Source organism: Aspergillus welwitschiae (genome assembly GCF_003344945.1).
Source record: "Aspergillus welwitschiae strain CBS 139.54b unplaced genomic scaffold BDQ94scaffold_27, whole genome shotgun sequence".
In the NCBI taxonomy this organism is placed as follows: Eukaryota; Fungi; Ascomycota; class Eurotiomycetes; order Eurotiales; family Aspergillaceae; genus Aspergillus; species Aspergillus welwitschiae.
In genome coordinates, this window is record NW_020798721.1 from 191,342 (window position 1) to 217,011 (window position 25,670).

General features: G+C 46.7%; 13 protein-coding genes across 13 annotated transcripts; 8 read left to right on the forward strand and 5 right to left on the reverse strand.

Moving 5' to 3' along the window:
* Positions 1-353: 353 nt before the first annotated feature.
* On the reverse strand, positions 354-1,372 carry BDQ94DRAFT_172609 (uncharacterized protein; the record flags this gene model as incomplete). The annotated part of the gene is made up of 4 exons (XM_026771986.1): positions 354-425; positions 479-699; positions 753-813; positions 1,016-1,372. The coding sequence occupies 4 exons, from the start codon at positions 1,370-1,372 to the stop codon at positions 354-356; spliced, it is 711 nt and encodes a 236-aa protein (XP_026623863.1).
* A 1,060-nt stretch (positions 1,373-2,432) lies between these two features.
* On the forward strand, positions 2,433-6,409 carry BDQ94DRAFT_180869 (acyl transferase/acyl hydrolase/lysophospholipase; the record flags this gene model as incomplete). The annotated part of the gene is made up of 9 exons (XM_026773755.1): positions 2,433-2,486; positions 2,533-3,121; positions 3,377-3,516; positions 3,604-4,363; positions 4,831-5,289; positions 5,342-5,393; positions 5,444-5,470; positions 5,518-6,005; positions 6,177-6,409. 9 exons carry the CDS (start codon positions 2,433-2,435, stop codon positions 6,407-6,409), a joined length of 2,802 nt encoding a protein of 933 aa, XP_026623864.1.
* Positions 6,410-6,986: 577 nt separating this feature from the next.
* Positions 6,987-7,500, forward strand: BDQ94DRAFT_172613 (uncharacterized protein; the record flags this gene model as incomplete). The annotated part of the gene is made up of 2 exons (XM_026771987.1): positions 6,987-7,243; positions 7,365-7,500. The coding sequence occupies 2 exons, from the start codon at positions 6,987-6,989 to the stop codon at positions 7,498-7,500; spliced, it is 393 nt and encodes a 130-aa protein (XP_026623865.1).
* Positions 7,501-7,676: 176 nt separating this feature from the next.
* Positions 7,677-9,062, reverse strand: BDQ94DRAFT_161040 (uncharacterized protein; the record flags this gene model as incomplete). Its single annotated transcript, XM_026769304.1, has 2 exons — positions 7,677-8,142; positions 8,194-9,062. The coding sequence occupies 2 exons, from the start codon at positions 9,060-9,062 to the stop codon at positions 7,677-7,679; spliced, it is 1,335 nt and encodes a 444-aa protein (XP_026623866.1).
* Positions 9,063-9,416: 354 nt separating this feature from the next.
* Positions 9,417-10,410, forward strand: BDQ94DRAFT_148076 (uncharacterized protein). The gene is made up of 4 exons (XM_026767135.1): positions 9,417-9,636; positions 9,692-9,913; positions 9,967-10,099; positions 10,158-10,410. The coding sequence occupies exons 2-3, from the start codon at positions 9,698-9,700 to the stop codon at positions 10,048-10,050; spliced, it is 300 nt and encodes a 99-aa protein (XP_026623867.1). The 5' UTR covers positions 9,417-9,636; positions 9,692-9,697; the 3' UTR covers positions 10,051-10,099; positions 10,158-10,410.
* Positions 10,411-10,422: 12 nt separating this feature from the next.
* BDQ94DRAFT_148079 (aminoglycoside phosphotransferase family protein) lies at positions 10,423-12,768 on the reverse strand. Its single transcript, XM_026767136.1, has 3 exons — positions 12,349-12,768; positions 11,903-12,281; positions 10,423-11,850 (listed from the first exon to the last, which is right to left on the reverse strand). Exons 1-3 carry the CDS (start codon positions 12,751-12,753, stop codon positions 10,964-10,966), a joined length of 1,671 nt encoding a protein of 556 aa, XP_026623868.1. The 5' UTR covers positions 12,754-12,768; the 3' UTR covers positions 10,423-10,963.
* A 791-nt stretch (positions 12,769-13,559) lies between these two features.
* BDQ94DRAFT_172616 (uncharacterized protein) lies at positions 13,560-13,931 on the forward strand (the record flags this gene model as incomplete). Its single annotated transcript, XM_026771988.1, has 1 exon — positions 13,560-13,931. The coding sequence occupies one exon, from the start codon at positions 13,560-13,562 to the stop codon at positions 13,929-13,931; it is 372 nt and encodes a 123-aa protein (XP_026623869.1).
* Positions 13,932-15,750: 1,819 nt separating this feature from the next.
* Positions 15,751-16,449, forward strand: BDQ94DRAFT_148081 (uncharacterized protein). Its single transcript, XM_026767137.1, has one exon. It carries the CDS (start codon positions 16,024-16,026, stop codon positions 16,318-16,320), a length of 297 nt encoding a protein of 98 aa, XP_026623870.1. The 5' UTR covers positions 15,751-16,023; the 3' UTR covers positions 16,321-16,449.
* Positions 16,450-16,606: 157 nt separating this feature from the next.
* On the forward strand, positions 16,607-17,062 carry BDQ94DRAFT_172617 (uncharacterized protein; the record flags this gene model as incomplete). The annotated part of the gene is made up of 2 exons (XM_026771989.1): positions 16,607-16,807; positions 16,856-17,062. The coding sequence occupies 2 exons, from the start codon at positions 16,607-16,609 to the stop codon at positions 17,060-17,062; spliced, it is 408 nt and encodes a 135-aa protein (XP_026623871.1).
* A 50-nt stretch (positions 17,063-17,112) lies between these two features.
* On the reverse strand, positions 17,113-18,733 carry BDQ94DRAFT_161042 (uncharacterized protein; the record flags this gene model as incomplete). Its single annotated transcript, XM_026769305.1, has 2 exons — positions 17,113-17,127; positions 17,162-18,733. 2 exons carry the CDS (start codon positions 18,731-18,733, stop codon positions 17,113-17,115), a joined length of 1,587 nt encoding a protein of 528 aa, XP_026623872.1.
* Positions 18,734-19,335: 602 nt separating this feature from the next.
* BDQ94DRAFT_148085 (uncharacterized protein) lies at positions 19,336-19,682 on the reverse strand. The gene is made up of 2 exons (XM_026767138.1): positions 19,588-19,682; positions 19,336-19,535 (listed from the first exon to the last, which is right to left on the reverse strand). Exons 1-2 carry the CDS (start codon positions 19,638-19,640, stop codon positions 19,388-19,390), a joined length of 201 nt encoding a protein of 66 aa, XP_026623873.1. The 5' UTR covers positions 19,641-19,682; the 3' UTR covers positions 19,336-19,387.
* Positions 19,683-19,704: 22 nt separating this feature from the next.
* On the forward strand, positions 19,705-20,025 carry BDQ94DRAFT_172619 (uncharacterized protein; the record flags this gene model as incomplete). Its single annotated transcript, XM_026771990.1, has 1 exon — positions 19,705-20,025. The coding sequence occupies one exon, from the start codon at positions 19,705-19,707 to the stop codon at positions 20,023-20,025; it is 321 nt and encodes a 106-aa protein (XP_026623874.1).
* A 959-nt stretch (positions 20,026-20,984) lies between these two features.
* Positions 20,985-21,479, forward strand: BDQ94DRAFT_161043 (uncharacterized protein; the record flags this gene model as incomplete). Its single annotated transcript, XM_026769306.1, has 1 exon — positions 20,985-21,479. The coding sequence occupies one exon, from the start codon at positions 20,985-20,987 to the stop codon at positions 21,477-21,479; it is 495 nt and encodes a 164-aa protein (XP_026623875.1).
* Between the last annotated feature and the right edge of the window lie 4,191 nt (positions 21,480-25,670).

Below are 25,670 nucleotides of genomic sequence, written 5' to 3' on the forward strand. Positions count from 1 at the left end.
GGCAAACTCGGAAGGGAATGATTGACGGTATCGTCGTCATCGTTCAAGATATTCTCAAGACTCATCAGCTTTCGTATTGGTTGGAGCGACAATTCTTCTCTTAGCATTGTTGTACGAGTAAGCGCACGGGAAGGGTGGACGTAATGACTAGAGTATGCTACGGTTTAACGCAATCGGGCGCCGTTCAGGGAAACAAGGTAAATGTAGATTAAGAAAGGCGACAGCAAAGAAATACCACCAGCAGGCTTTATAACTCTTTCTTAGCAGACAAGGATCCCCACAAAACCTCCATATCAGTAACAATTTCTTCCAGTCCTGACCCATGATAGTCCCACCGACTAATCTCCTTGGTCCTAGAGGGAATTATCATGAGTGCGCTGGCTCCATTCCAGATAATGCTCTAAAAGATCAATGTTCTTGTGGGTCTAGCCACAGTCAGTTGGTCATCCATGTACAATGAGCGCGGCTTACGACTTACTCGGTCCACGATCATTTGATCTTCAACAGTGGGTAAGAGAAGGACGTCCATGTTATCGCCAGCAAGCAGGTCCCTAACCAATGCGTCCAACTTCTCCCTCCTTAGTCTCTTTAAAAGCCCGGTACTTTTCTGTATTGCTTGTAGCATAGAAGAAACAGCGACCTCGGTACGAGAGAAGTTTCTCTCCCGGAGAAGCTCAACAATAACACGTTGTTGGATGCCTAGGGATGAAAAGTATATAACAAGTGCTTTCTCTTGGTCTGTCCAAGCGTACCCGCCCATGATGAAGTGATTGCATTCGCAGTGTAGAAGTCGACAGCGGCTAGACTATTTGACTGAAAACACGACCGTCAGACTCAGCATTTAACCGACGATAAGCCAACCACCCCACCCTAGTATCACCATTTATAGAAGCCACATGCGATAGTAAATCACGCTTCGCATGATTGGTTGAATTTAGGCTTGCGTCAGAAGACTAGACTAGCCCGCTACAGTCGAATCAGAATCAGTAGTCTCACTGCGTGGGGATAAACCTACTCTCTTTATCATCGCAAGTTCGGCAACTGTGAGACTCAGGAGGTAGTCGAGAAGGCCATGATCGATACGGTTTTCAGAGAGAAAGCGGCACACGGCTTCCCTATTCCACTGACCAAGTTCTTCGCTCCAAAGCTCCGGGTGTGTGTGACGCATACGGTCCAATTTGCTCGCAACGGAGGACTTTGTACGTTCGTATTCAGGTGTAGTTGCCGGTATTCCAGCCACAGCACCTTCCTGGACACCCCGCACCCAAGCTCTCTTATTCGTTAGCACCGCGGCAATTGTCTTGTATTCGACACCCCACATATCCAGGATGATTGCTACCGCAGTCTCGTCGACACTCCAAGTGGTACCCATGTTGTATTTTTGTCTTTTTACCATGACAATTGAGCGGTAAATGAAGCTACTTATAGGCCTCTTTACTAGGATAATTCAGCACTTGGGTTTACCATAACTTGCTGTGCCGCAATCACGTCGAGTTTGCTAATCACCCAAGGTTTCTTTATGAAGCCCATTGCTCTCAACTAGCTATTGCGGCAATAGGAACTTTATAATTTGCCACAAGGCTACGCTGCATCCTAGCGAATGAGATCTCTGGCACAGTAGATTTAGTTGGACCGCAGTCAGTGGTGCTCACATGGAAGTACTAAGGCACAGCTGATGATAGGCCCGATGTTCCCGATCAATTGCCCTGCTCGAGGTGTGATAATGCAATCTCGCTGCGCCGTGTAAACTTCCTGTTTCTGGTTGGCCTTCCCGTTACTGAGCTAGCAAGGATAAAAGTACTACTGGCGGTTTGGATAGCGAGCCGTGATTCCGTCGGCCAACCAGGAGCCCAAATTGGCGCGGCTGTGCCGCGAGAACCGAGAGACTGCCAGGGGTAAAGTAGACGGCCTTTCCCAAAGAAGTTTGATTCGAGACAGTGTCTCGTTGTTAGAAAGAGAGAAACTACCCGCATTCGAGGAAGATGCGACAAGGCAGAGATGGGTGCCGCAAAACCTCCTCATAATGATTGTGGATATGATTAGCCACACACTCCAGCCCTCGTGTACTTCGAAAGATTTTCTGGTCATCTTCTGATAGATACTGACAGGATGTTGACCCAGGCAAGATCTACTTGGCTGCCAGAGGATGATCAATTACTGATCATTGTACGTGAGGAAAATATCCAGTGCACATGGGAAGAACTTGCAAGGTTATTTAATAATCGCGTCCCTGACGCCCGCTACCGATCGGCCAATGCTATAAAGAAAAGAATGAACAGGTAAGCTGTGACTCCATTCCTCTGCATCCTGTCGGCGCCTGCATCCTCCCTTGGGAAGACCTCGCTCTGGTAACTCCGGGAAACGATAAAGCCAGCGGGCTTCCCTTCTTCTCTTTCTCGAGTCACCAACTAAGCGCATGCTGCTAACCTCTGATGGCTGAAGAGAGCTTCGCCACCGCTTTGTCCAGCGGGGAGATTACTATGGAGGTAAGTATGTATGCCTTCAATATAGCCATAGCTCATGTTATTACAGTTGTTCCACCAGCGTCATATTACCTACCTGCATCAGATCATTCGAGCGTCAGCCCACAATGGTGCCTTGAGGAGGCAACTCTGGATGGCAGATACCGAGCGCCAGCGCAGGTTGATAGGCGAAATGGCAGCTGCGAACCTGTCCCACCATCAGCAACTACACTGGGAAAAGGTCGCTCATGCCCAAACCAGGCAAGCGTTGGAGGTCGAAAAGAATTTACATCTCCAAACGAGAACAATCATTGATCGTCAGGAGCATACGCTTTCTAGTGTTCGTGCAGCCCTCAATGCTACCGAGCAGGCCTTAGGTCTTGAGCGGGAGCGATCGGAGGAAATGGCAGCCGAGTTAGATCGGACACTGAGGAAGTTCCACTTGGTGGATACTTTAGTGGACACGATGCTTCTTCAGGAGGACATCCAGTTGGATATGCCTGACCGTTCCAGACAAATCACTGATTTGATACTGGACTTGGAGAGGAAAATGGAAGAAAGGTATCGTGCTGTATTGAGCCAGAAAGATGTACAAATCGCACGGTTGCAAGACATGCTTGGAAGCCTACAGAAAAGGGCATTGCCTGGAAGGGCACAGAGTGAGCCGGCTAGCTGAGGCAACTGGGTGTCTCCATCCCTGCGTCTAATCGAATACTATCATTGGTTGATCAATATACTGAGTCCGTAGATCCTGTAATAGGCCAACCGATTTCGATTTTAGCTGTAGAAAATCATGGCCCTGTCGCAAAAACCATGGCCCTTGACAACATAAATAGCTGTCAATCCTCCTCAGGCTCGGAACATACAAATGTTCACAATGGCAAGATGCGAACACTCATTTTTGCTTGAAGTAGCTGTCGGCCAGGCTGCACCACAGTTGGTATACGGGTGCCGACTTGCTCGGCTGGCCAGTGAACTGTCTGAGCCGTCGACCCAGCTACCCCAAATGATCTTCTTCGCAGGCCACCGTCTGAAAAACCAGGCACTAAGGCAGGTGTGCCACAGTAATTATAGAGGCCACAGTCGTCATCAGCGATGCATCAATATACGCATGGACAACCGTACATTACGTTCCCTGCAGCCACGATTCTTCGTGGATTGTGATCCTACCGGCGACTTCACATCACAAGCTTTTGGGAGCCCAAGGATCTGTCACCCAGAGAAGGTTTTTCCGCTCGACACGTCCTTCCAGGGACGTTACCTGCAGGATCTCATACTCTCACGTTTGATTTTTCCATTTATCGACGTGCTCTGTATCTTTGCTGAGGATATAGGTGGACTGGGGGCAGCCCGTAACTTACTCCTGGCCTGGGCGAAGATCGGATCTGCCTCTAGCCTATCTCATGCGGTAAGGCCCAGGGTGGTGATTGTCGTTAGTGCCACTCAAAGCACCACGCATGACATCCTCGACGACGGGGAGTTTCTCCACGAGCTGCTCGAAGCTGGGGATGTGCCGTTCCTGGCAGCCTTTGGGGAAGTTAGGATATGCCGTCTTCCGCCCGAAGGTATCTCGCCTGAGGCTCGCTTTTTAGGGTTGGCAGAGGATATTTCCAGGGGGCTCCGGGACATGAGGCGTATTCGTGATCGCCACAATGTTCTCTTCTCCGCAACACACCTGGAGGCCTTTTTCAGACTGGCCTTGGAGCATATATCTGCATCGCTGCTCTCATCATTCGACTTTATACGCGCGGCCCGGTATCAGAATCCATTAGACGGTGCATTTACATCTCATATCACCAACTTCCTCAAGCTGGGAAACAGAACACGAGCCCCCTATAACATCATGGCATCTTACATTGCGTCCGCCATCTTAATGGATGCCTATCCCACGGGGATGCACCGTACGTTGGATCTCTGGTAATCTTTTGAAATATGTTGACAGCTGTAGATTTCTGTCCTAAACAATTATTTCATACATTATACCGTGACGCATGCTATAGAGCACTTCGAGGCGTGTATAGTACCGATGCGATGGCTTCGCTGCAATGCCGAAGAATTGAGCAGCAACTCCTGACCTTGTTTGAAGATATGGTAATGAACCTGGTTCCATCTTCGCATATGCATCGGCACACCCTGGAAACCCAAAGGAAATATTGGGTGTGGGCCAGATCCAACCAGACATGTCTATGGTGCCTCCGACGTCATCCCGAGCAGCCGCTCCCATGTGGACATACTATATGCGATACGTGCACGGAAATATTTGGCGAGGGCACGCTTCACCTGGACTACGAATACAACATCCGGCTGTGTATACTGTGTGGAGGTACGCGCTGTCTTACTGTAAGACTAAAGCCACCGACCGCTGCAGCTCGGGTATTAAGTATTGACGGGGGTGGGCCTCGATGCGTTATTCCTCTTCAAAACCTAGAAATACTGCAGGAATTCATTGGCCCAGATCTTTCTGTTGCAGAAATGTTTGAACTCAAGGTCGGAACCAGCTCGGGTGGCTTGGTAGTCCTTGGTCTTGATATTCTTCATTTAACGGTGCCCCAGTGTCAGTCGCTTTTCCAAGCATTAGCCAGGAAAATTTTTGATCCCACTCGACGAAGACGACTTCTCAGCATTCTACTGGCTGACGAGGTCTATGATACTGCAGTATTTGAGGACACCCTAAAAGAGTATTTTGGGGCCAGTCGCCGAATTCTGGACGTCCAACCGTCACTGCTGTCCACAGGAAAGGTGGCTGTGACCGCCACCTCAATCAATGATGGTTCTTTGTATATCTTCACAAACTACAATGGTACTGCACCACATAGAGCAGAATCAGGTACTACTGTGTCTCCAGTTAATGGGCAAAAAGGACTGCTAACTCAACTTAGTTTACGAAAGACTACGGCCTGATATCGAGCATGAGCCTTTTGTTTGGCAGGTGTAAGTAAGTAAATCGATGGTAGTAGGTATGATTGCTGATATTTTCTTAGTGCTCGTGCAACATCAGCAGCCCCACCGTAGGTATTCTACCCTGTGCTGTAACACTGCTGCTAATATCCCGCAGCTACTTTTCAACTATTAATATACCCGGCTTGGGCACCTTTCAGGACGGTGGCATGGGGCGGCACAACTGTCCGCTCAATGTAGCATTATCGGAAGTTAAACACTTATGGCCCAGCGTGGCAGACCCTGATGCTGTTATCACACTCGGAACTGGGAGTGAACTGGCTTCACCAAGACTCTCACGCTTCCGTAATATTGTGGTCGATGGGTGGATTCCACGGGTATATCGGTCACTGAAAAATTCATTCGACGGCCAAACAACATGGAAGGAGGTAAAGATGCGTTTACATGACGATGTACAGAATGGATACTTTAGATTCGATGAATATCTCTCAGATGGGTTGCCTGCCATAGACGACACCAAGTGCATGGATTCATTAACTGCCCAAACTCGAATGCAGTCGGGAAGATATCACGAAGAGGCAGCACTAACATTGCTTACTACATGCCTATATTTCCGACTAGATACTCTGCCAGAATACCGGACTGGTCTCTACTATTGTACTGGTACCATACGATGTCGCATACGGTCGCGAGCATTGATCAAGCGACTGGACACGATTCCTGGCAACAAGGATATATATAAAGATAACCATAACCTCGGACTTCAGTTATCAACTGATGATATTTGTGGTGTTTGTCAACGCTATTCTCTTCCAGTTCGTTTCTTTGTGCGTGATCTCGAAGAAAATTTTATTCTATCTCTACGGCTCGGTTCTACAAAACGCCGGTTAAGTGCATTTCCAAGGAAAATACAATGGTTTATTGATGAGCAAAAGCTCGACTGTCCATTTGGGACCTCCAATCACAGCATACCGTTCAGAGTGGACTGTCCAGCTTGTGACACGCGAACCAAAACTCGAGGTCAGAAGAGGAAGTACATGGATATTTAATGGTTCAGCGGCCAGAAACCCATTGCTCATTCCTCTCTACCTTCCCTTTTCAGTGCCTTTCCAAGCTCCCCGATACATTTTTTGAGAGCCGAGCCTTGTTCCTCCAGCAATAACCTGAGTTGCTGGTTTTGCTTGCGCAATTCGCTGATCAACTCTTGGTCTTCGGTGTGGAGTATTTGGAACTTGTTCAACTCGGCGATAAGATGTGTCATTTTATGTTCGAATTCCACAATTTGCACTTCTTGCATTGCAGCAGTTTAATGAAGAACTTGCTTTCTGTACAGCCTTAGCATAATATATTCACTTGGACCTGTGCCATACCTTAGGATCTCCGTGGAATAGAACTTCGCACTGATAATGCATCAATGCTTGATATTCTTGATGTGGAGGGGAGCGGCACGCAGGGACCTCAGGATAGGGGGTTACGGCGCTAGCGTTTCCTAGTACCGAGGACTCATGATAGAGCCGCGCGAGGGGCCATGGTTTGAGGGGGCGTGCACCATGGCCAAGTCAGTTTAAAACGGCCTCTGCACTTTGGTCCTAACTTTCCTTTGCTTTTGATTCACACCATTGCAATATGGAGGAACAGCAGCTAGATCTGGAGATTGAACAGCTGTTCAAAGAACTTGAGAATATTCCTGCACAAAGTGTGTATGATCCTACCTTTGATGCACTTTTATTATCTGGAAATCTTGATAATTCCACCTTCACCCAATTCCCTGCTCTCCCATCACTGGAAGATAGCTCGACCTACCCGCCAGAGAGTACGTACATTCAGGCTCTTGAGCAAGAGAATCAAGAGATGAAGACGGAAATCCAGTCACTGAAGAATGAGTGCGTTTAATTAAATCCTACTCACTATTAATGATATCTAATACTGGCCTAGATTAGAATATTTGAAAAGGTCTCTTCTGATTATGTATCTGTCAAGCCATTAATGTTAACATAATACTAGTACTGTGGGATCTCTAAGGACATATCTGACCGAACTGCAGCCATGGATGCTGGAAGTGACCGATGCTCTCGACAAATTAGGGCAGGCGCCGATGTCCGCTACGGATATAGAGTTCGCTAGTGACCTGGCTGATTAGGCGATTTTCATACTGTTCTTGGGTTCTTCATTCACTTAGCCGGAGCCATAAGCCCGAAAGGGAGGGGGAGATGCGCCTTTCTACATGTTTCATTGAGTACTATGTACAATCAACTGCTTCATCAACTGCTGAATCTAATCGAATTAAATCGAATTCGTTGTACAGGCGCAGCCTCTTCACTCAGCTTCCGACTTTAGGATTTTCTGCCTCAGGTATCCCAGCGCCTTGATAAAGGAAGTACGTTCTGCCATGAGATAACTGGTATTGTTTGCCCTCAATTCTAGTTGCTTTATGACTCTGGAAAAGCTTTCATTAGCTCCACGAGACAGAGCTTTAGTTTTGATTACCTTGGTTAAGGCAGCCACAGAGAAGGTATCCAGGTCGTCAAGGAAGAGGGAAGAGGACGACAAAACATCAGCCTGTTGCGTAGGGGTGCTAACGGCATCGAACCTCCCGATAATCATTTCCAGAATATTATAGATGTCTGAGTGTAGATCTTCATTGCATATATCTGGGTAGTCTTCTTGGAGCTTGAGACCATATAGTGTTGAAGCAAGCTGTGCAGGTGTATAGAAATGGCCACCAACAGCAAGGCAATCCTCTGGGGTGAACACGGCATGTGGGCAGCTAGGCGGCATAATGCTATAAGAAACCATGAGTTTCTATTTCAGACCATTCTGGAAGAGCACTTACAAAAGATCTCCGGGGCATAGCTCCACGCGTGCCCAACCGTCCTCGTACCCTTCGGTATGCTGCGAGCCCGCAGCGGCCAGTAGTCGGACTGCACCGAATGAAAGTTTCCGAGGGAAGTACCAGATTTTGCGGCCTTGGAGTATCAAGATCCAGGTCAGCTGGCCTCCAGTGTCCACATGAATCGAGGATATGGCATTTTTCCCGCTAAGGATGAAGAATTCTTGTCGGCTGGTCCTCCAATCCGAATCAGTTCGGCCAACACTATCCAGGGCCCTACGCGTGAGCTTCTCGTAAAGGTCACACGCAATTATTTCAGTCGGGCAGAAATCACCAATTCTATTCTCAATATCCAGAAGATTAAGAGCATGTCGATCTCGCTCCGGAAGCTTCCAGTGCTGTAATATATCCTGGACTGTCATTGTCCGTGTCCTTAAGGATGGGTCCACCACGGAGTAATCATAAACATCAATAGCCTTTCCTGGTTGCTCTTGTAGATGAGCCCAGAACATATCCATGTTCAGTTTCCGACCACAGAGTGAAGTGTCTGGTGATCTAGCTTTATGGAGCAGTGGCCGGTCAAATTTCCTATCAAGCCAGTGAGACAGAGCTTGAGAGTTTTCGAGAAGGATGACATCTCCATCCGACGTCGGAAAGACTGAAGGGACTAAAGCAACCATCTCAAGTGGGCGCTTCGACTGGTTCAGCTCTCTCATGGCCTTTCCAATGATATCTGCTCTCGATACTGCCCAATTTGCGTTCTTATCCAGCTCGCGCATGAACTTCCGAAGCTCTTCGATGCCTTCATTGCCATGTGTCGGGAAATCAAGACTATAAGAGCCCCATTGTATGCCTTCGGGGATTTGAAGCATTTGGCGTCGCTTTCTGTACTCTTTCTTCCATCTCTTGCGTTGGCTTGTCTGGGGTGCTAGGTCTTGGCAATTCATTGCAGGGTATAAAGAGATGCCACTCATCAAATTGATAAAAAAAAGGGGGAGGAGTTCTAGTAACCGACATTAGTGGCGAAGGCATGCGGGAGACCGGGTTAAATGGAGGAGCGATGTTCTTTTGACAGCTAAGTTGCCTCACACGGAGGGAAGTTCCCTTGCGTGGGGGTCAAGCTACCTTGGACACGGGAAGTTCCCTCCGACGGGCGAAAATTCCCTGCCGTATACATGGGGCGGGCACACTGAGCGCTTACAGAATGAGTCCTGACCTCGCTGTCGGCTGTCGTGCACGCACCTCTAGGCCCTATCGCACGTAGTGAAATGTGTGACCAAGTCGATTCCGTTAGCTCTGTGGCTCACCGTCGTCGCCAACTTAACACAGAATATTGTGGCCTTCGAGCCAAAACCGTGGCTCGTACCAATGATATAACGACAGACCCTTGCCTTTGATTGTTTTTTGCAAGCTTCCACCATCTCTATTTATCATCCTACCACAGAGGTCACCAACGCACATTTCTCTGGTTGCTTGAGAACCGCAACTAATCCCAATTCAGATTCTCATGGGCAAACCAAGGACCTTGCGCCACCGGCGATCAGATAGCGCCAAATCAAGACGCCAACAACGGTACCGACGGAGGACCTTGCTTCTACTAAAAGCGTTCGAGTTCTGCAAGGAGTGTGAGGCGGATGTTTCTCTAATGATTCGCTCGAAGCATAACGGCGAGATCTTCTACTTCAATTCTGATAACAGCTGGACGCTATCGCGTGAAACATTAGTAAGTGTACCGCTAATTCCAGAAGAGAATCATAGTCTAAAGCGGTAAATCAGGCCATGCACTATCCAAGACCCAAACAGGTCACATGGCAAGAACTTGCCGCTCACTACTCTGATCCTTCAGACGTAGGAAGATGATGGGGCCAATGGGATTTCCGACAACAGTATTCACAGAAAAGGCACAAGGGTATACTTCCTACTCGAGTACGATTATAAGTCTTCTGCTGATAGAGTTACTGGCCAAGATAGTCAAACAGCTCGGTAGTTTCCTAATAGCGCGGACAATCGGTTTTTCCTAAAGTACTCTAGTTATCTATCATCTTAAAGCGGTTGATATATGCGAATCATCAGGTCGATGGGAATGGATATCGGAAGCAGAAAAAATCGTTACACCGATCAAGGGAGGAACCTCCGATTATGTGGCCATGTCGGCCAAATTTTAGTTAGATAAACACTCAAGCACTCATGCTTTGTACTACGTTACTAGAAAAATACGAGTTTTCAAAGTTATACTAACTGCGTGGCTCTCGTGCAATTAGGCTATTCGACTCCCTCTGTCTATTCCCCTGAGCAGACCTTCGAGCACAGGCTCTTCCCCAGAGATCCACTCCAATCCCCCAGTAAGAAGGGGCATTCCATTTTCTATTGTTCAACAAGTTAAAATTCTGCCATCACCCTCGGTCTGCTTTTTTGGGGCGATCACGAGTCGGCTAAAACACCATCCACTGTCTTCCCTGGGTACTGCTTCGCAGGCCGGGTCGTGTAGTGATGACAAAACTAATGAATCTAGACTGCTCAGACACCGTCCACATACAAATACTCATAGGGAAAGGGCTGTCAAGAGTACCAAACGGATAATATCTGATGACGTTATGGTAATGGTAGACCGCTGCGGGAGAAGTGTGGATAAACTGGGTTCTGACCTCATGGATTGAATGTACCATTTAAACCTCGAACATACTGGATGGTACGAGAATTTCTGGCTGAGGTAACGGGATTTAACTGGCGGCAGTGGATGTTCCAATGACTTTTCGTTCTTATCCTGGGTCGTTCACTGTAGCAGCAACTTATCTAGTCGTTCTTGAAGAAGTTCTAATGTGGCTCTGTTGTTGTCCCATCTGCGCATGGCTTCATCGTATTCTTCATGTGAGACCCAGCCATCTTTACCAACGATATTCGTTCGCAGGGTGTCAAATTCGCCAAATGCATCCGCCCATTCTTTTACCTGTTGTCGGCTTTTGTCAATTTCATCCTCTGTGAAAGAAATAGGGCATGGTGTCGCTAAGCCTCGGCGCTCCATGATTTGATCCCATTTCTCGTATATTTGTATAAGGAGCTCTTTGAGTGGGAGTGGACCGTCCTGAGAAGATTGCTCAACAATATGAAATATGAAAGTAGTGGGATCATCGTCATTTCTCATAACATCCATAGCCATGACAAGAGGCTGGTTGAATTTCCTTGAGGCCAATTCATAGAACTTTTTCAGCCTAAGCCTGACAAGTGTGTCTTTAGCTAACTCTTTCTCCGATTGCGAGAGGGTATCGAAATCCTTCGGTAACTTAGGCTGAACAGCACCCCATGGGTAGGGGTCATCGCAATCAAAGATCGAAGGAAATCTTGCCTGCAGGAAGAGCGGGGCAGCGTAAACTCCCTGCCAATCAATTATGCTCGATATTTTTGTTGGGTCTGAGAAATCAACAAATATATTGTCCGAATGAAGATCATGGTGCAGCAGAGCGGGACGAAGAGTTTCTTGTGGTGGTAGTATGTGAGGTAGCACTCTTAGAAACTGTTTAAGAAGATATACGTGCTCATCACGACTCTGTTTTGTTTTTCCCAGTAGCATGGACATGTTGCTGGATATGCTAGGGCCCAAATTTTGGATCACGGCGATCTCGCGGTTTGCGACGGATGAAAGGTATTCCTGGGCAGTCCCCCCTAGATCAGACCCATCAGTGCGTGGAAAAATTAAACCAAGAGATGCGCATACATGGCCCTCGATCAATATGTAATTCTCCTTTCTCATCTTCCCAAAAGGATCGCTGGGTTGTTGGACCAATAACAAAATCCGATGTAACCTTCTTTGCCGGTTCAATTGGATCAACGGTATTTCCGCCATGATAGCATGTACTTTTATAGTACAAGCTGCCGTGGAGCGGAAACTTCACATTCACAAGCTTCTGCTCGATTTCCACCAGGCTTTTCACCAGACCGAAGTGTTGAGCTTCAGACATGGCACCCCAAACCTCACTTAACTGGCGTCCTTTGACTCTTTCCATGAAGATATACTCTGCACCCACCGGATTATGTTGTGACGGGGAGCTCCAAGACAGAACTTTGGGAACCGGGATATCGAGAACGTTGCGAAGCTGCATGTCAATTACAGCACAAAAATTAGCCCAGGTGAATTAAGAGGGGAACCACGGCATTACGCACAAAATCAAGTGTTGCGACTTCACTGGCGACGACACGCTGTGGGTGACCAGCATTGGGGTTTGGAATTCTCGCCAGGATCTCCCTGCCATTCTCCATTTTCAAAGAGAACACCTTGTTGTATAGTCCCTCCGGTATTTTCGTCATTTCAACACACCTACTGCTGGCTATACGACCAGCAATCTGCTGCAGGGCTGAAACATTGAATCTAATGTATCGCTTCTTGAGTTGCAGTGGCTCATTGTATAGCCAACGACCAGACGTGTAGCAAAAGAAGTGGTTGTTTGATTCGAATCGCTCAATGTTCGCAGAGCAGTTCTGCTTGAGAGGTCGCAAATCCCTCCTAGAATCCATGAATAATCTTGATTGCTCACGAAAAAGTTTCGAGGCTTTGTAGAGCCCTTGCATCGCGATCTTTGGAAGCGAAACGTTGTTATAATGCGAGTCCTGTTTCCGTTGATAACTTGGAGTTGGCCTGAACCACGTGATTAAGTTAAGTGGGCACATTCCGTCATTACAAATTCTACCTCCAGTCTTTGTCCAATAAGAATTCCCGTTCTCAATCATGTGATCTTATCAAACCGAATCAGCTTCCAACTTTCGCGCCAAGAACTGGTAAGCGCGCCCTCTTGCATGAATTGGGAGGCCCTCTTGTGCGAATTGGGAGGCCCTCTTGCATGAATTGGGAGGCCCTCTTGCGCGAATTGGGAGGCCCTCTTGCGTCAATTGGGAGGCCCTCCAGACGCATGAGGCCGCGTCATTTTGGCGCACGGACAGCTCCAGCTTCTCGCTACGTACGGATTTGGGACGCGCTATCCGGTGGGAGGCCCTTCTAACTGTAGTCAATTCTCTTTGGGGAAGCTTGGGAAGCCCAAGTCGCTCATACGAGCGTGTATGCATGTTAATCTTTCGGGCGGTTGCCGCAGTTGCAATTTCCTTTCCAATATGATAGGAGCAGAAATGACCATAATGGATGCTTTTTCTGACCCCTGCGGGAATTGAGTATATGGTCATGACCAGACTTACAGATATAAGAGCATTCAACCCTGCCTGGAAGCGTGAACTTCTGCCACCATTTTCTCCGAGTCTGAAGGTCACAGTTCTCAACATACTGGATTCGCACCGGCTATCGAACACACTAGTTCGTCAACCATGTTCCCCTCTTACCAACTCCGCGCTAAAAAGAATAGGTACGTCCCTGAGAGCCAGCCAAGATGGGTGCTGTTGTGGACGCCCTCCGTGCTCTTCGCCAGAGGGCCTTAAAAGTATCGTCTACGAAGCAAAAACTCCTCCGACCTGCTGTTGGAGACAACGCCGCTGCCGGCCACCGAATCATACCTGCCCGAGCGCACGACGAGTCGATCGGGGTGCGCATTGACAGGGGTGTGCAAGTCGACAACCGTATTAAAATCTACGCTCAGCCTAACAAAAATGCGGCAAACCCCACAATCAAAAAAATGGCCCAGGAAGATAGCCATCAGAATCTGGCAGAAGCTTGGGTCAATGTCGAGGACCCCGTTGATGACTCGACCGTGGATAAGGTCTTTGATGCTTTGATGGCAAGTGCTAAAGAGAAGGGCCACTGAATTTTCAACCAGATCGTCTGACCCAGGACACATTACATTTGGGGTGAACGTGGAAGAAGTACGATCGCCGGAGCTTTCTAGACAACTTCTGCTGGCACGGCGTTGATCATATACACCTGGGAAATGAGACATGCCTATGTATCTAGCTTCAAACCATCAGTATTGACCCGATCATACCCATCCATGCTCTTTCATCCACAACAATAAACGACGTAGATTGGGCCGTTGGGTGCCCCAGCCAAACAGCTTAACGGGTTCTACACTGTTGTAGAACCAAAAGTAATCAACCTATCACGATCTACAGGTAAGCGCCTTTTAGTTCCTTGCAAGAGCTGATGCCGACCTTGCTAAAGCATCCATTCCCCCTGACACACGACCTTTAGAAAAGAGATAAAGTCTCATCACCGCAACCTTCCCATCCCTGACGCTGCGCCCATCTTTTCATTTGGACATATAAACGGAAAGTTCTTGTTCATTTCGGCATGGAGCAAAGAGTTACCCCGTGGCCCTGCCCTTACTGCAACTTGACATTTGCGACGCGGAAAGATATCCAGTTGCACTTGCAGTCTAACAAGGTATCTTCTTTTATTTATCTGACTGCTGTACGAGATGCTTACCCCTCTAGCAATGTATCGCTCAACTTCTCGCTCAACTTAGCCAGCTGCTTTGTACGCCAAGCTGTGAAGGGCCCCTCATCTCCAGATCGACGCCGTTACAGTCATACACAACAGATCGGAGCCAGGAGAACCTTGCTCATCCAACAAACATATCAGATGAGACGACGCAACATCTGCGGTGCCCTAATTCTGCGTGCGTGGGAAGGCCTCCGTTCAGTAAAAGGAACCATTTGCTTCGCCATTACAAATCTCGTCAGCTATTCACGAGTCACCTGTGTATCGATATACTAACTCCTAATAGATGTTTCTTGCGATGTTCGCTGCGATTGCGGAAGTGTCTTCAACCGGGTCGATAACCTCGAGAAACACCTTACGAAATGCCAATATTCCAGTCATAGGCGGGCGATCGGCATGAAAAAGCAAGCCAATGGCTCAGTCCTGGATCATCTGAGAAAGGAAGAGCAAGGGAAGAGACCCTCTTCTGGTAAGCAACTATAACGATGAGCTTGTGGAACAAGGTCGAAGCCGTGGCCTAACATGTGGGCAGAGGACGAGATACCAGAAAGTGGGCCTAGGAAGCAAAAGAGGCTATTATCCCTACCCGATCCTCAGCTGGAACAGCAAAGTGTGCAGACCAAATTCAGTAATTGTGGCGCTCACAGGACTAACAGCGGCAGAGGTACCCACTATTCCACTGTTGCCATACGTCTGGCTAATGCAACCCTAGATGAAACATTAGCTGGAACCCAGAGCTTTCTGCCAACATCTGCACCCTTTTCTGGGGGTTATTTAGAACGCACATGTGGAACATTCGCAGATAGTCAAAGCCAATTGCGTGGACCAGGAGAGCCAGACAACACCCACGTATTTCGTTATCGCCATGGCGATGGTGACGTCACCCCACCAGTGCGTTTAGCGCAGGACTTTTGGCGTTCCCATCCTTCAACTGACCAAGAGAATGGATGCTCTGGTGGTGTCCAAAGGCCACAGACCTTTTCATCAGACGCGGACCACCAACCTGCCAGTACATTTGATTGGGATCTTACATATTCAGATCCCAGGGCTGGGGGCTTCATAGGGCGAAGTCACTTCGGATCAGGCGTCGTTGGTGGTAGTACTGCTTTTACTGGTGGCGAGCTATCCTTCAACGTGCTTGCCACGGAAGATCTTAATAATCTGTGGAGTGACTTTAATGCACGTAACTAATATTTAGAAATAAACTAGACACTGGAAAGACGAGATAATTGCAATCAGCTTGAAAGATTTGTCTTCGACTATGATATCGTTTAAGACGATTCTCAGTAGAGTTCCTCGACAAATTGATCTCAGAAGCTTTCGACCAACCCAATATCCTGTGAGAGAATTTTATGTCCAACGCGGTTGCACAATGCTCATTCGAAATCCAATCACCGTAGAACAAGACTGTAAGTATCTCTCCAGAAGAAGTTCATCTTGTTGTTAGGCTAAGAACATCAATGGATTACCGAAATCCAGCAGCATTGGTGGAGGCCGCAAGAGCAGGAAATACGGACGATGTATGGTTACTATTGACTCGAAGTAACAGGATAGAGATAACCGAACAGAATAGTCGAACACCGCTACGACTGGCTGCTGCGAATGGGTACGATGGCGTTGTCATGGTACATCTTGACAGAGCTGCCACCACTGAGACAAGATATACGTTGGGTAGGCGGCCAGTCATGCAGCAAATGGGCATGAGGCTTCTCGGCGAAGAGCATAGGGATAATAGGGCTCGATTTAGGGACGAATGAGAAACAGACAGATATTCTACATATGTGGGGCGCGCATTTTGCAGTACAGGAAGTTGTATGTCAGTGTGGTATCAGGCCAGCTATTGACCATCGGTTTGAGTTGGTGCCCAATGATCCGTAATCTTCAATCACGTGCCAAGTCAACTCATCGGGTGCGTTTGATAACCCCGCCATGCCATCATTTCAACCCCACTTCATTTGTTTTCCCCCTACCTTTAACATCCGAGTCTCCTCTTTTCTCGAAAGCAAATCACTCACTAACTCTAGCGGGAGTACAGCCTTCATGATGTCGCAGACAACATTAGACACGCCACATTTATTTGAGGACGACCTACCAGAAAGTGCGGATACAGAACGAAAGATCTTCGCGGAATGGGCGTCCTCCGTTCCGTTCAAGAAGCAAGCCGAAGATTTTGAAATTCATAATTCAGCTGAATTAGACATTAAGCTGGCTCCCTTCCTACGATCTCTCAAAATTCCTAGCAAGGTATACAATTTTCCTTACATTCAGAAAATACAGCTGACAAAAACACAGGGGTATTCTTTGGTACAGATACCGGGACCGGAACATGCACCATTCCACCACAGCTACGGCGATGCTTTTATCATTCCGATCGAAATACTTGACGGTAGTCCGAGCGCCTCAGGAAAGCCTCTTCGAGAAGGAAAGCGGCTGCTTATGAAGGCAAACCACGAAGTGAAGATTGGACCTAAGCTGCGCCTTCTCTTTATTTTACTCTAGCAGACAAATTACACAGCTTGTACTGCAGGAATAGTGATAAAGAAGAAAGCTCATGGGAGTGATATCTGGTGTTAAAAAGGTTGAAAGCGGGCTGGGAACATCACCGGGCAATGAAGGACACAGCGGTGGGACAAGCAAATGCGGTTGGGCTAGAACACTTGAGGGGAGCCTGGAGAATAGACTCAGCTCGTGTGACTGACCGCGGGAATTGGAGTTGCTGGTCAAGACGCAATTAGCATCACTTGTATTTCTAGAGAATTGAGCCAAATCGTGCGACCCGGTGTTGGACAACATCCTATCCTCTTCAGATCTGGCTTGGTATTCCATGAATGAGGACTGTAATGGCATTCTCTGGCTGTTCGACTCGGCGCGAGGAAGGGTGGAGAAGGTCGTGAGTTCATGAGAGTCTATACCGGGGTAGACTGTAGCATTGGCTTGACGGCTCAAGTTTTCGCTGTTATTTGACGGGCGATCATCATGCCATGGCTGAGCGTCCACAGACTCATTGGCGACATGGGAAGTATACTGGGGCGGATTTCGTCGGCCGCGTTTTGGTGCGTGTGAGACCAATTCGAAGTCTTTGGTCATCATTTCAAACCACTCCGAGATTTCGTGCTCTGATACAAAGGTGAACTCCGTGTCATTACTTCGGGCCCCCTCCATAGTCTCAGAATTTCCGTCGTAGTCTTTCAGTAAAGATTTGGCGAGTGATGATAGTTCCTCAATTGGGATATTTTGGAACAAAACATGTTCAAAAATCGTGGCCCGAGCAAGCATCCCCTGGACTGCCCCTTTTTGGACAGGCGTGGTGGAGACTTCATGCATTATTTTCAAGAATAGATGCTGGATGATTCCTCTTCGAATTCCCTTCCGTACAACATTTTGGTCCGACTTCGGGTATCCATGGTCTCTGACAAATTGAGTCATTCTCCCAGCACGACCAGTGGCTGCAGTTTTGTCTTTGGCGCCCACAGCTCGGATCTTCTCGTAAAGGGTATCTATCATGGGCTTCCAGCCGTGCTCAATCTGCCAGGCGGTAAATTGCTGGGCCAGAGATAATTGACTAAGACCTTTTAGAAGTTTCTGTTCTTCGCTTGGTGTTTTATTGCCGTCAACTTGTTTCAAATGATCGACTCTCTTATCTGCAAACTGCAGCTCGTATTCGTTTTCTAGGATGTCTAAAAGAGAAGCGTGGTCCTTGCAGAATTTCCAAACGGAAGGGAGCTTCTGTTTCACGGATTCGATCAAGTTGGCAGAATCTTCGGCGGACTGTCGCTTCCGTTTTCTCGTTGCATCTGGCAGAGTTTGTCGCTTTCTTTTTCCTGTTGCATCTTGCAAAGTATGGGTCGAAGACAACACAGGGGTTACTCGGCCCGGTAAGTTGGCAGGTAAGTTGATAGAACCCCTTTCACGAGCAGGCATACTTTGCGAAGAAGCTTCTGCCCGAGAAATCGTGGGCTGGAGGATGGCGGCATCTTCTGAAGAGCCATAACCAAGTTCCACCTCAACGCCATGCGGAAGGCACTCGCTTCCATTCCAGCTGGCATTTAGCACACGTCCAATTTGAGTCAGAGTCTCGAGTGCCAGATGGCGATGGAGACGGAGAATTTCACGAGGAGTATCGCGGAGCAGGTTCAACGCTGATATGACTTCGGTTTCGAGTGGTGCCATAGCGAGGATCTTGGTAGGTAGGAACTCTGAGAGACTGCGAGATGGGTGCCACAAATATAGTTCAATAGAGGGGTCATGAGCGAGCGGGGAAAGGGGAAAGGCTCAAACGCCAGAAAAGGCCTCACATCAAACACACCAATCAAAACGCAGCTTGTTGGCCGACGGCCAACAAGCTGCGTTTTGATTGGTGTGTTTGCCCATAGTCCGCCGTGCACGGCCCCTGGTTACCAAGCCCACCCAACTTTCACTCTTAGTAGCCGTTGGGTATCCCTGTCGGTAAACCACTTAACAAAGCGCCTGCTGGTGGGCTTTGACTCATATGGAAAGGATGCCGGTGCATTATTAGACTGCAATAGGTGATGATTAGTACGTAATCTGTATGCATGGCTAGTGTACGACAATTGACCATTGAGACCAAGGACCACATGAAGATTTCCGCGATATGAAATCCTAGGGTTGGGTATTGGAAGGATCTCTTCCCTGTTGTGCGATTATCTACATTTGTCGTCGATCTTGATAATTGGGGTTCATGACTAGAATATAGAGGAGATATTGGCTATAAAGATGCCAGCCTTTTCTTATGTTCTCACCGACTTTTAGCACGAACCATTTCCGAGTTTCACTGGACTTTCTAATCTCATAATAAGTGCCTGATTACTCCAGCATGGCTTGGTATAGAGCCTTACTCTCGTGCATACCGCGGTGGTGGATGATCCCGGGGGAAAAAAAAACCAACAGGAACAAACGATCAGTTGACGACCTTACATCATTGACAGATAGGACGACTACACTTGAAGAGATAGTAAGTCTCTGTACCGTACGGTTGCTTTCAGAATTCTAATTATGTTGGAAAGACTGTACCTGCAAAGCTCATTGACAGAAAGCATGTTAAAACACCATTTACCATACAGACCAAGTCAATTGAAGACCAGCAACATTGCAGCCTGGGTGACTCTAGTTCGATTAGAGCTATGGCGACCGAACCTGACAGAAATCACTTCGATACTACGTCATGCGAAAGTACAGTTGTCGGGGAATCAAATCACAAGTCTCTGGAAGAGCCTGTGATCTTTGCCGTCAAACCTGCAGAGTTTGATAAACCAACCAAGAAGTGGATAGTCAAAGTCTACTACGAGCATGAACTGAGTCTCGATGACTATGAAATCGAAGAGATTCAATCGGGTATCCCGGAATCAAAGGACAGCCTAGTTGAGGTTATCATTCGCTATCGGGGAGATAACATCTGGGTAACCGTTCCTCGTCAATATGTTGCAGCTCGTGAGCTAGTTTGATTACTCCACTGTTTTCTGCCTTTATACCTAGCTGCTACTTCTTCTTTTTCCATGACCATATATGCAGTTAATGAAATTAGCTTTCATCCCTACGTATATTTGTCTAGAACAAACACTTTCATATCCAAAGAGAAGATAGGTCACCAATATTATCCTGTCCCACCATACCATCGTGTCGGAGTCTTTCTCGTCTCATATCTCTCACCCCAATCTATTCCTCTTTTATCAGTCCTGGTTCCTCATCCGCATCATGCAAAATATGAACTCAGTAAGCCCCTCTACACCATATTGTGACTTTCAGGGCTGATTTGCTACAAGGGAACGAGAAAACGGCTGAACACTGGTGCTCGAATGGAGGATCTTGATTCGAGGAAGAAAGAGAAAGCGGGATACGAGAACGTGAGAGACTGTAATTCTTCTTAGTATCGCTAACTGATAGACTATAGCAGGAAACTGATGATCACGCGTCCCAAGACAGCTACTCTGCTGGCCTGGATAAGACATTCATATGGTACAAGAAAGCTAGGGATGCACCGAAGCATGGTTGGGAAAAGAAGCCACCCAATATGCGGCGAAGACGGACCTGTTGTAGCTGTGAGAAAGAAGTACCAGCAGGCTTAGTCTGTCGTATTTGCCACCATGAGACATGCCCTGAATGCTTGTACAAGCAAGAGCAAGAAATTTATTAATTTATCAAGATTGTGTTCTGCGAAGAATAGTGACCATAATATTATACAAAGTTATTACATATACTTTCCCAATTTAATCGCGCATACCAACACTTGGAAAGCCTAAGATACTCCTCAGAGGATAATTCTTAGTTTCACTATCTCCGATAGATATTATGATTTGAGCTACGAAGGAGTAGGACTAAGAAACTATATAGACCAGCCCTCTCTTCTCACTCACCGCAATTTAGCACAGACCAATCTATCTGTTCACAGTCTTCCTCTAAAATAATGCTCTCTTCATCAAATATATTCCCCACTACGAGACTTATCAAATCCTGGAAAGGCCTTTGGACTGCAAACGCAACCATGATCAATGCAAGACCAACAGCTCTCGATGTGACGAAAGAAGTTAGTGCTAAATACAATATCATTACACCAAACTCCAAACCAGAACGGCCAATAGAACAGCCGATTGATGTTATCAAAGCCGAGAAAGAATTTAAGATAACCTTTTTGATGGGTTACTCTATCCTTATCAAGGACGGGAACTACTATATGATACTCGCAGCTCAGTTCCAGGGTCATCCCCATAAGATTTATTGCGTGTCGTGCCCGCAGAAGATTTGTGTTCACAGTCTCTCCAAAGATAATCAAATACACCTTTCAAAAAGGCTGGAGAGTATCAAGGAGCTTATACCAGAACCAGTCTGGCAAAAGCTCGCAAAACGTTACAATATTATTAAAAAAGACTGGCTTGTGATTTCTGGAGAATCTGAGGCTTGAATCCATTTTGTCACTTCTATCATCGCAGCTTCAATTCTTGGCGTGGGGAGAGGGCTGGACTTTTGCGACATGCAATCCTTCCCTATCCTTCCTAGCCTTGTTAAATCGGCAGGATCTTCCAGCAGCAGCGCCCCCCACCGGCGCCCCGTGAGGCTTATGCCGCACATTTAAAGTGATTTAGTCAGTTTTATTATCATTTCTTGGAATACGAGTCTGCTATTTTTCTCCTTTTTTTGAATTTACTTTTTATGGATTGACATACGTGTGCACTGGTCCTTTAGCGCAAATGCTAGATAGAGGTTCTATTACCGTACAGACCGTAGACTTGCCTATATATTAATCTATTCCTCTTTATTTCAGTGTCTGCTCGCATTATCTGTCTTTTCCAAAGCCATTACTAAAGCCATGGCCCCGGTTCCGATGAACAACCAAGACCAAGTGCTGCTTTCTATGCCATGGAGCTATGTGCTATCCTCTTACATATCTTGGTTCTTGTTTTTAATCAAGGTAGGCCTACTTTGGCTTTACCGGCCCCCGCGCGAGAACCAGAATTTATTTATACGGCAATATGTCTTATATATAGCCTTGTTTCTTATTTCCTTCTTCCTGGTCAATAAGTTAGGGCAAGTCCATCCTAATAGAAATCCTACGTGACTCAGGCTAACTTGCACATCAAGGGATATTTGCACATCAAGGATGAGTTAGGTCCCTGAAACCACAACATACCGCACTGCTTGTGTCCGGTACTCTTGTTTATCCAATTAAACTGCTTACGAATGAGAACCACTAGTTGGGGTACTGGGTTGGAATCCAAAACACATCCAATGTATGCTGGTGGTCATTAGACCTTATAATAATCGCGTCAGAATCTTTATCTTACTAGATATATCCAAATCGGGTGAAATGTCCATCAAACAGGCTGTGTCACGACCCTCTTTTTTGATTTCCTAGCCTCTTGCCAAAATAGCACTCTCATTTACTTTTCATCACTTTATTAGGAGGCGGGAACAGAAAGGGAGGACAGGTTTTTGGTAACTGGATAGGACAAGTATAGTATAGGCTCTATGGAAGCATGGCAGGATTGTCCCTGCGAGTTAGCTACTGAGATGGGTTGGCTTAAGATTAACTCTAATACCATAGAGCAGAGCTCTCCCCAATCCATGTATACTCTACTTTCCAAACTGGGGTTTAGCCTTCTGGCGTATGTAGTCAAATAATATGTCTGAAGAGATGACAAACTCGGGCCAGGGAAAAATCCAGTGATCGCTGCCTATGGCATAGCCTCGCTTTCTTTCGGCCAGACCAGCATTTGATCGGCAAAGTTCAGCCACAATAGCTAGTGTGGTGCTCAGCTAAAGGAACGGGATCCTTCCATCATACTTCGTAGTAGCGTCTTGCTGCAACAGAATTTTCACAAAAATGACGGATATTACTAGAGCCTGCTGCGGTGGGGAACGTACATGATAAGGCCTAATACCCTGTACCAGTAATCCAGTAAGAATATCCCCTCCCAGCATCAGCCCAGTACTGGTCTAGAATACTCTGCATGCCTCTAGTTTCATTAAGATGAGCCCTTGGCTGTATTATGGCTTAATCTGCCGCACGAGGTTAACCAGCTTGCGAAGTTACTTGAATCGGGCTAAGAACGAGGTCTAGATGAGTGAATGGACCTACGCTCAGCTAATAAGAAATTACCTCAAGTAACTACACTGTATCTATATAAAGTAGATCATTATTTGTCTGCTTGGCCGCTTAATTAATACATGCAACAGCGCTGTACAGTAAGTACTCCGTTCTTCGATTCTTCCTTTTTTATTTTCAATCTTTATTGACTTTTATTACAAGGACAATATAGCCTACAGATTCTCTATACAACCAATCACCATTCAGAGTATTTAAACCAATTTTGTCTCGAGGCGCATACGACTCTACAGGGGTGAAAAAGCCAGGTGCACCACCTCCGCCGCCATCAACTCGGTAGACAAATCAAATGACCGTGATGCTAGGTGATTGGACAAAATTGGAGAAGGAGTGCTTTTTTGCTTGTGTCTGTAATTATTATTATTAGCTTGCGTTGTGCTAAGAGTAAAGAAATTCAAAGAGACTGGTCTTCCTTTGAGCTCTGGGAAGCTATAAATTCGTGTAGCCCAATCTCTCAATATCTAATTTTGCATCCATTGATGAATTTAATCCATCATTTTCATACATACTGTACTTTTCTGTCATCAATTTCCAATTGCTTTATTCTACTTAGTTTGGATCCTCTTACTTACGGTCATCTCAAATTTCCAAGTGAATATACCTTTTCTTGTTTCAAACCACTAAATAACACGAAAAGGCTCGATTGACTGATATGCCCTCTTTTCAGGATGTGCTCCTATGGTCATGTTGAATACAGCTGCGGCTATCAGGAACCTAAGCCTCGTGTCGTTTTATGCGTCCCGGTCCTCAGTAATAAATGCCCGGGGTCAACTCGAAAGGACATAATATATATGAGCTATAGGTGTGGGAAAGAATACTGCACTGGTATGTACCTTGCTGGCCTAATAAGTTTAAGCTTACAAAATAAATAAGGAAAGAAGAATTCCTGTGCAAATCTTCATGAAGCCACCGAGCGACCGGCGAAGTAGAGATTTACTGTCGGGCTGTCGGCGTTTCAACCCGGTTTGGTCACGAAGGCGGAAAACCTTAGCTATTCTAATATATAAATTTGGTTATATACCAATCCTTGTCTAGCGTGTGCATCGAAAATGACTAGATACACATAGAAAAGGAGGCTGGCTCATCTAGATCAAAATTTTGCCAGCCTCGCGTGTTTTTATATCCATCGTGGCAAGTCTCGCGATGAAGTATCGGGTTAGATATAAGAACAGCTAGTTCTCCCCGTTTTATTTTTTTTTGCTAATAGGGAATAAGATGCGTGACAATATACAGTAGGTTTACCACAAGCAGCTTATTAGAATTTTACTGACAGGCTCTCAGGGACCTTATCAAAGCCATTCCTGGCCTAGTACCTGAAATAGCTGAATATGTATCCTGTCAATTATCTGGAGGGACAAGCTACCAGCATACCTTCCAGATTACTGGTCGCCAACTTTACACAGCGTTTCTCGAGAATGCCGATCCATCCAAGTTCCTCATCGGCATTGGAATACGACTTACGATGTCACCGTTGACCATCGTCTCTACAGTGAATTTCCAAAACGCTTATCACGCGATGCAGGACTTGCACCACACTATCAGGGGTACAGATATTTCTGAGATTTCTGTTATGGGCGTTTTGGTAAAGCTGGCCGCACATGCTGTAACACAACCACATCACGCATCAAAAGAATCTCAGGAGTTTGTCGAATTATGCTTAGCACGGCTACTCATACCAGAAACATTCTTAACGGTCTGTACGGCAACTGAACAAATCTGTAACTATGGAGACAGACGACTGTCTGGTGCAAGCCACGAGGTGGCCTGTGGCTTAGTGCTCCCGCGGCAAGTCCAGGTAACATTCTTTCTGCAGGACCTACATCTTTTCCTTGATGAGGTCCGCACAGTCTATCTAGTAGGCTTTCAGAGTGATCGATTAAGCCTACACAATATCCTGTTTATCCTCATCGAAGCTTTTCCAACTCTCATAAATGAATGGTTAAGCAACCGGCCAAACCCGATACATTTCGACCTTTATTCACTTCTCGGGCTACTTTTTATGTTGTTGGGTCATTTCCAGAAAGGGAATCCGGACTCATTCTACTATGCCATTTGCCTTGCCGTGAATGATCTCGAAAGAACATTGGACATACTCAGAAAGGAAATGAGCATGGCCATACTCTATGGTGAACTCACTTGGGATGGAGCAACATATGCTTCTATAACATTTGGCGCATACTTGGATGACTTACGGAAGCAACTACTGCATTTGCAAGACCACGCCGACTAAGTGGATTAATGGATTATATGGCAACCCTTCATGTACTTTCCTAGACGTAAAAAGTGTTTTGTGTTCCTGTAGCCTACCTTCGAGATGTCTCTGCAAAGTATAGCACAGTTCTTTCTATTCTTGACTGTTGCCGAGCGTAGTGCTTTCACACGCCTGAAAAGGTCTGCCAATGTTGCTAGAATGGTAAGGGTCTTATATATAGCTGTGGAACCAGATGAACATGAAGTATATCGCTGCAGTCGCACCGTAGTCACCCCTCG

Excerpts from the sequence above, each read along its gene's own strand:
- BDQ94DRAFT_148076 (XM_026767135.1), top strand. The coding sequence starts at position 9,698 with ATGGGCAAACCAAGGACCTTGCGCCACCGGCGATCAGATAGCGCCAAA. Across the intron at positions 9,914-9,966 it reads CGCTATCGCGTGAAACATTA|GCCATGCACTATCCAAGACC; the intron begins GTAAGTGTACCG and ends GCGGTAAATCAG.
- BDQ94DRAFT_148079 (XM_026767136.1), bottom strand. The coding sequence starts at position 12,753 with ATGCAAGGGCTCTACAAAGCCTCGAAACTTTTTCGTGAGCAATCAAGA. Across the intron at positions 12,282-12,348 it reads AAGTCGCAACACTTGATTTT|CTTCGCAACGTTCTCGATAT; the intron begins GTGCGTAATGCC and ends ATTGACATGCAG. Across the intron at positions 11,851-11,902 it reads ACATATTGATCGAGGGCCAT|GGGGGACTGCCCAGGAATAC; the intron begins GTATGCGCATCT and ends GGTCTGATCTAG.
- BDQ94DRAFT_148085 (XM_026767138.1), bottom strand. The coding sequence starts at position 19,640 with ATGGTAAATGGTGTTTTAACATGCTTTCTGTCAATGAGCTTTGCAGGT. Across the intron at positions 19,536-19,587 it reads ATGAGCTTTGCAGGTACAGT|TATCTCTTCAAGTGTAGTCG; the intron begins CTTTCCAACATA and ends ACAGAGACTTAC.
- BDQ94DRAFT_148081 (XM_026767137.1), top strand. The coding sequence starts at position 16,024 with ATGGATTACCGAAATCCAGCAGCATTGGTGGAGGCCGCAAGAGCAGGA.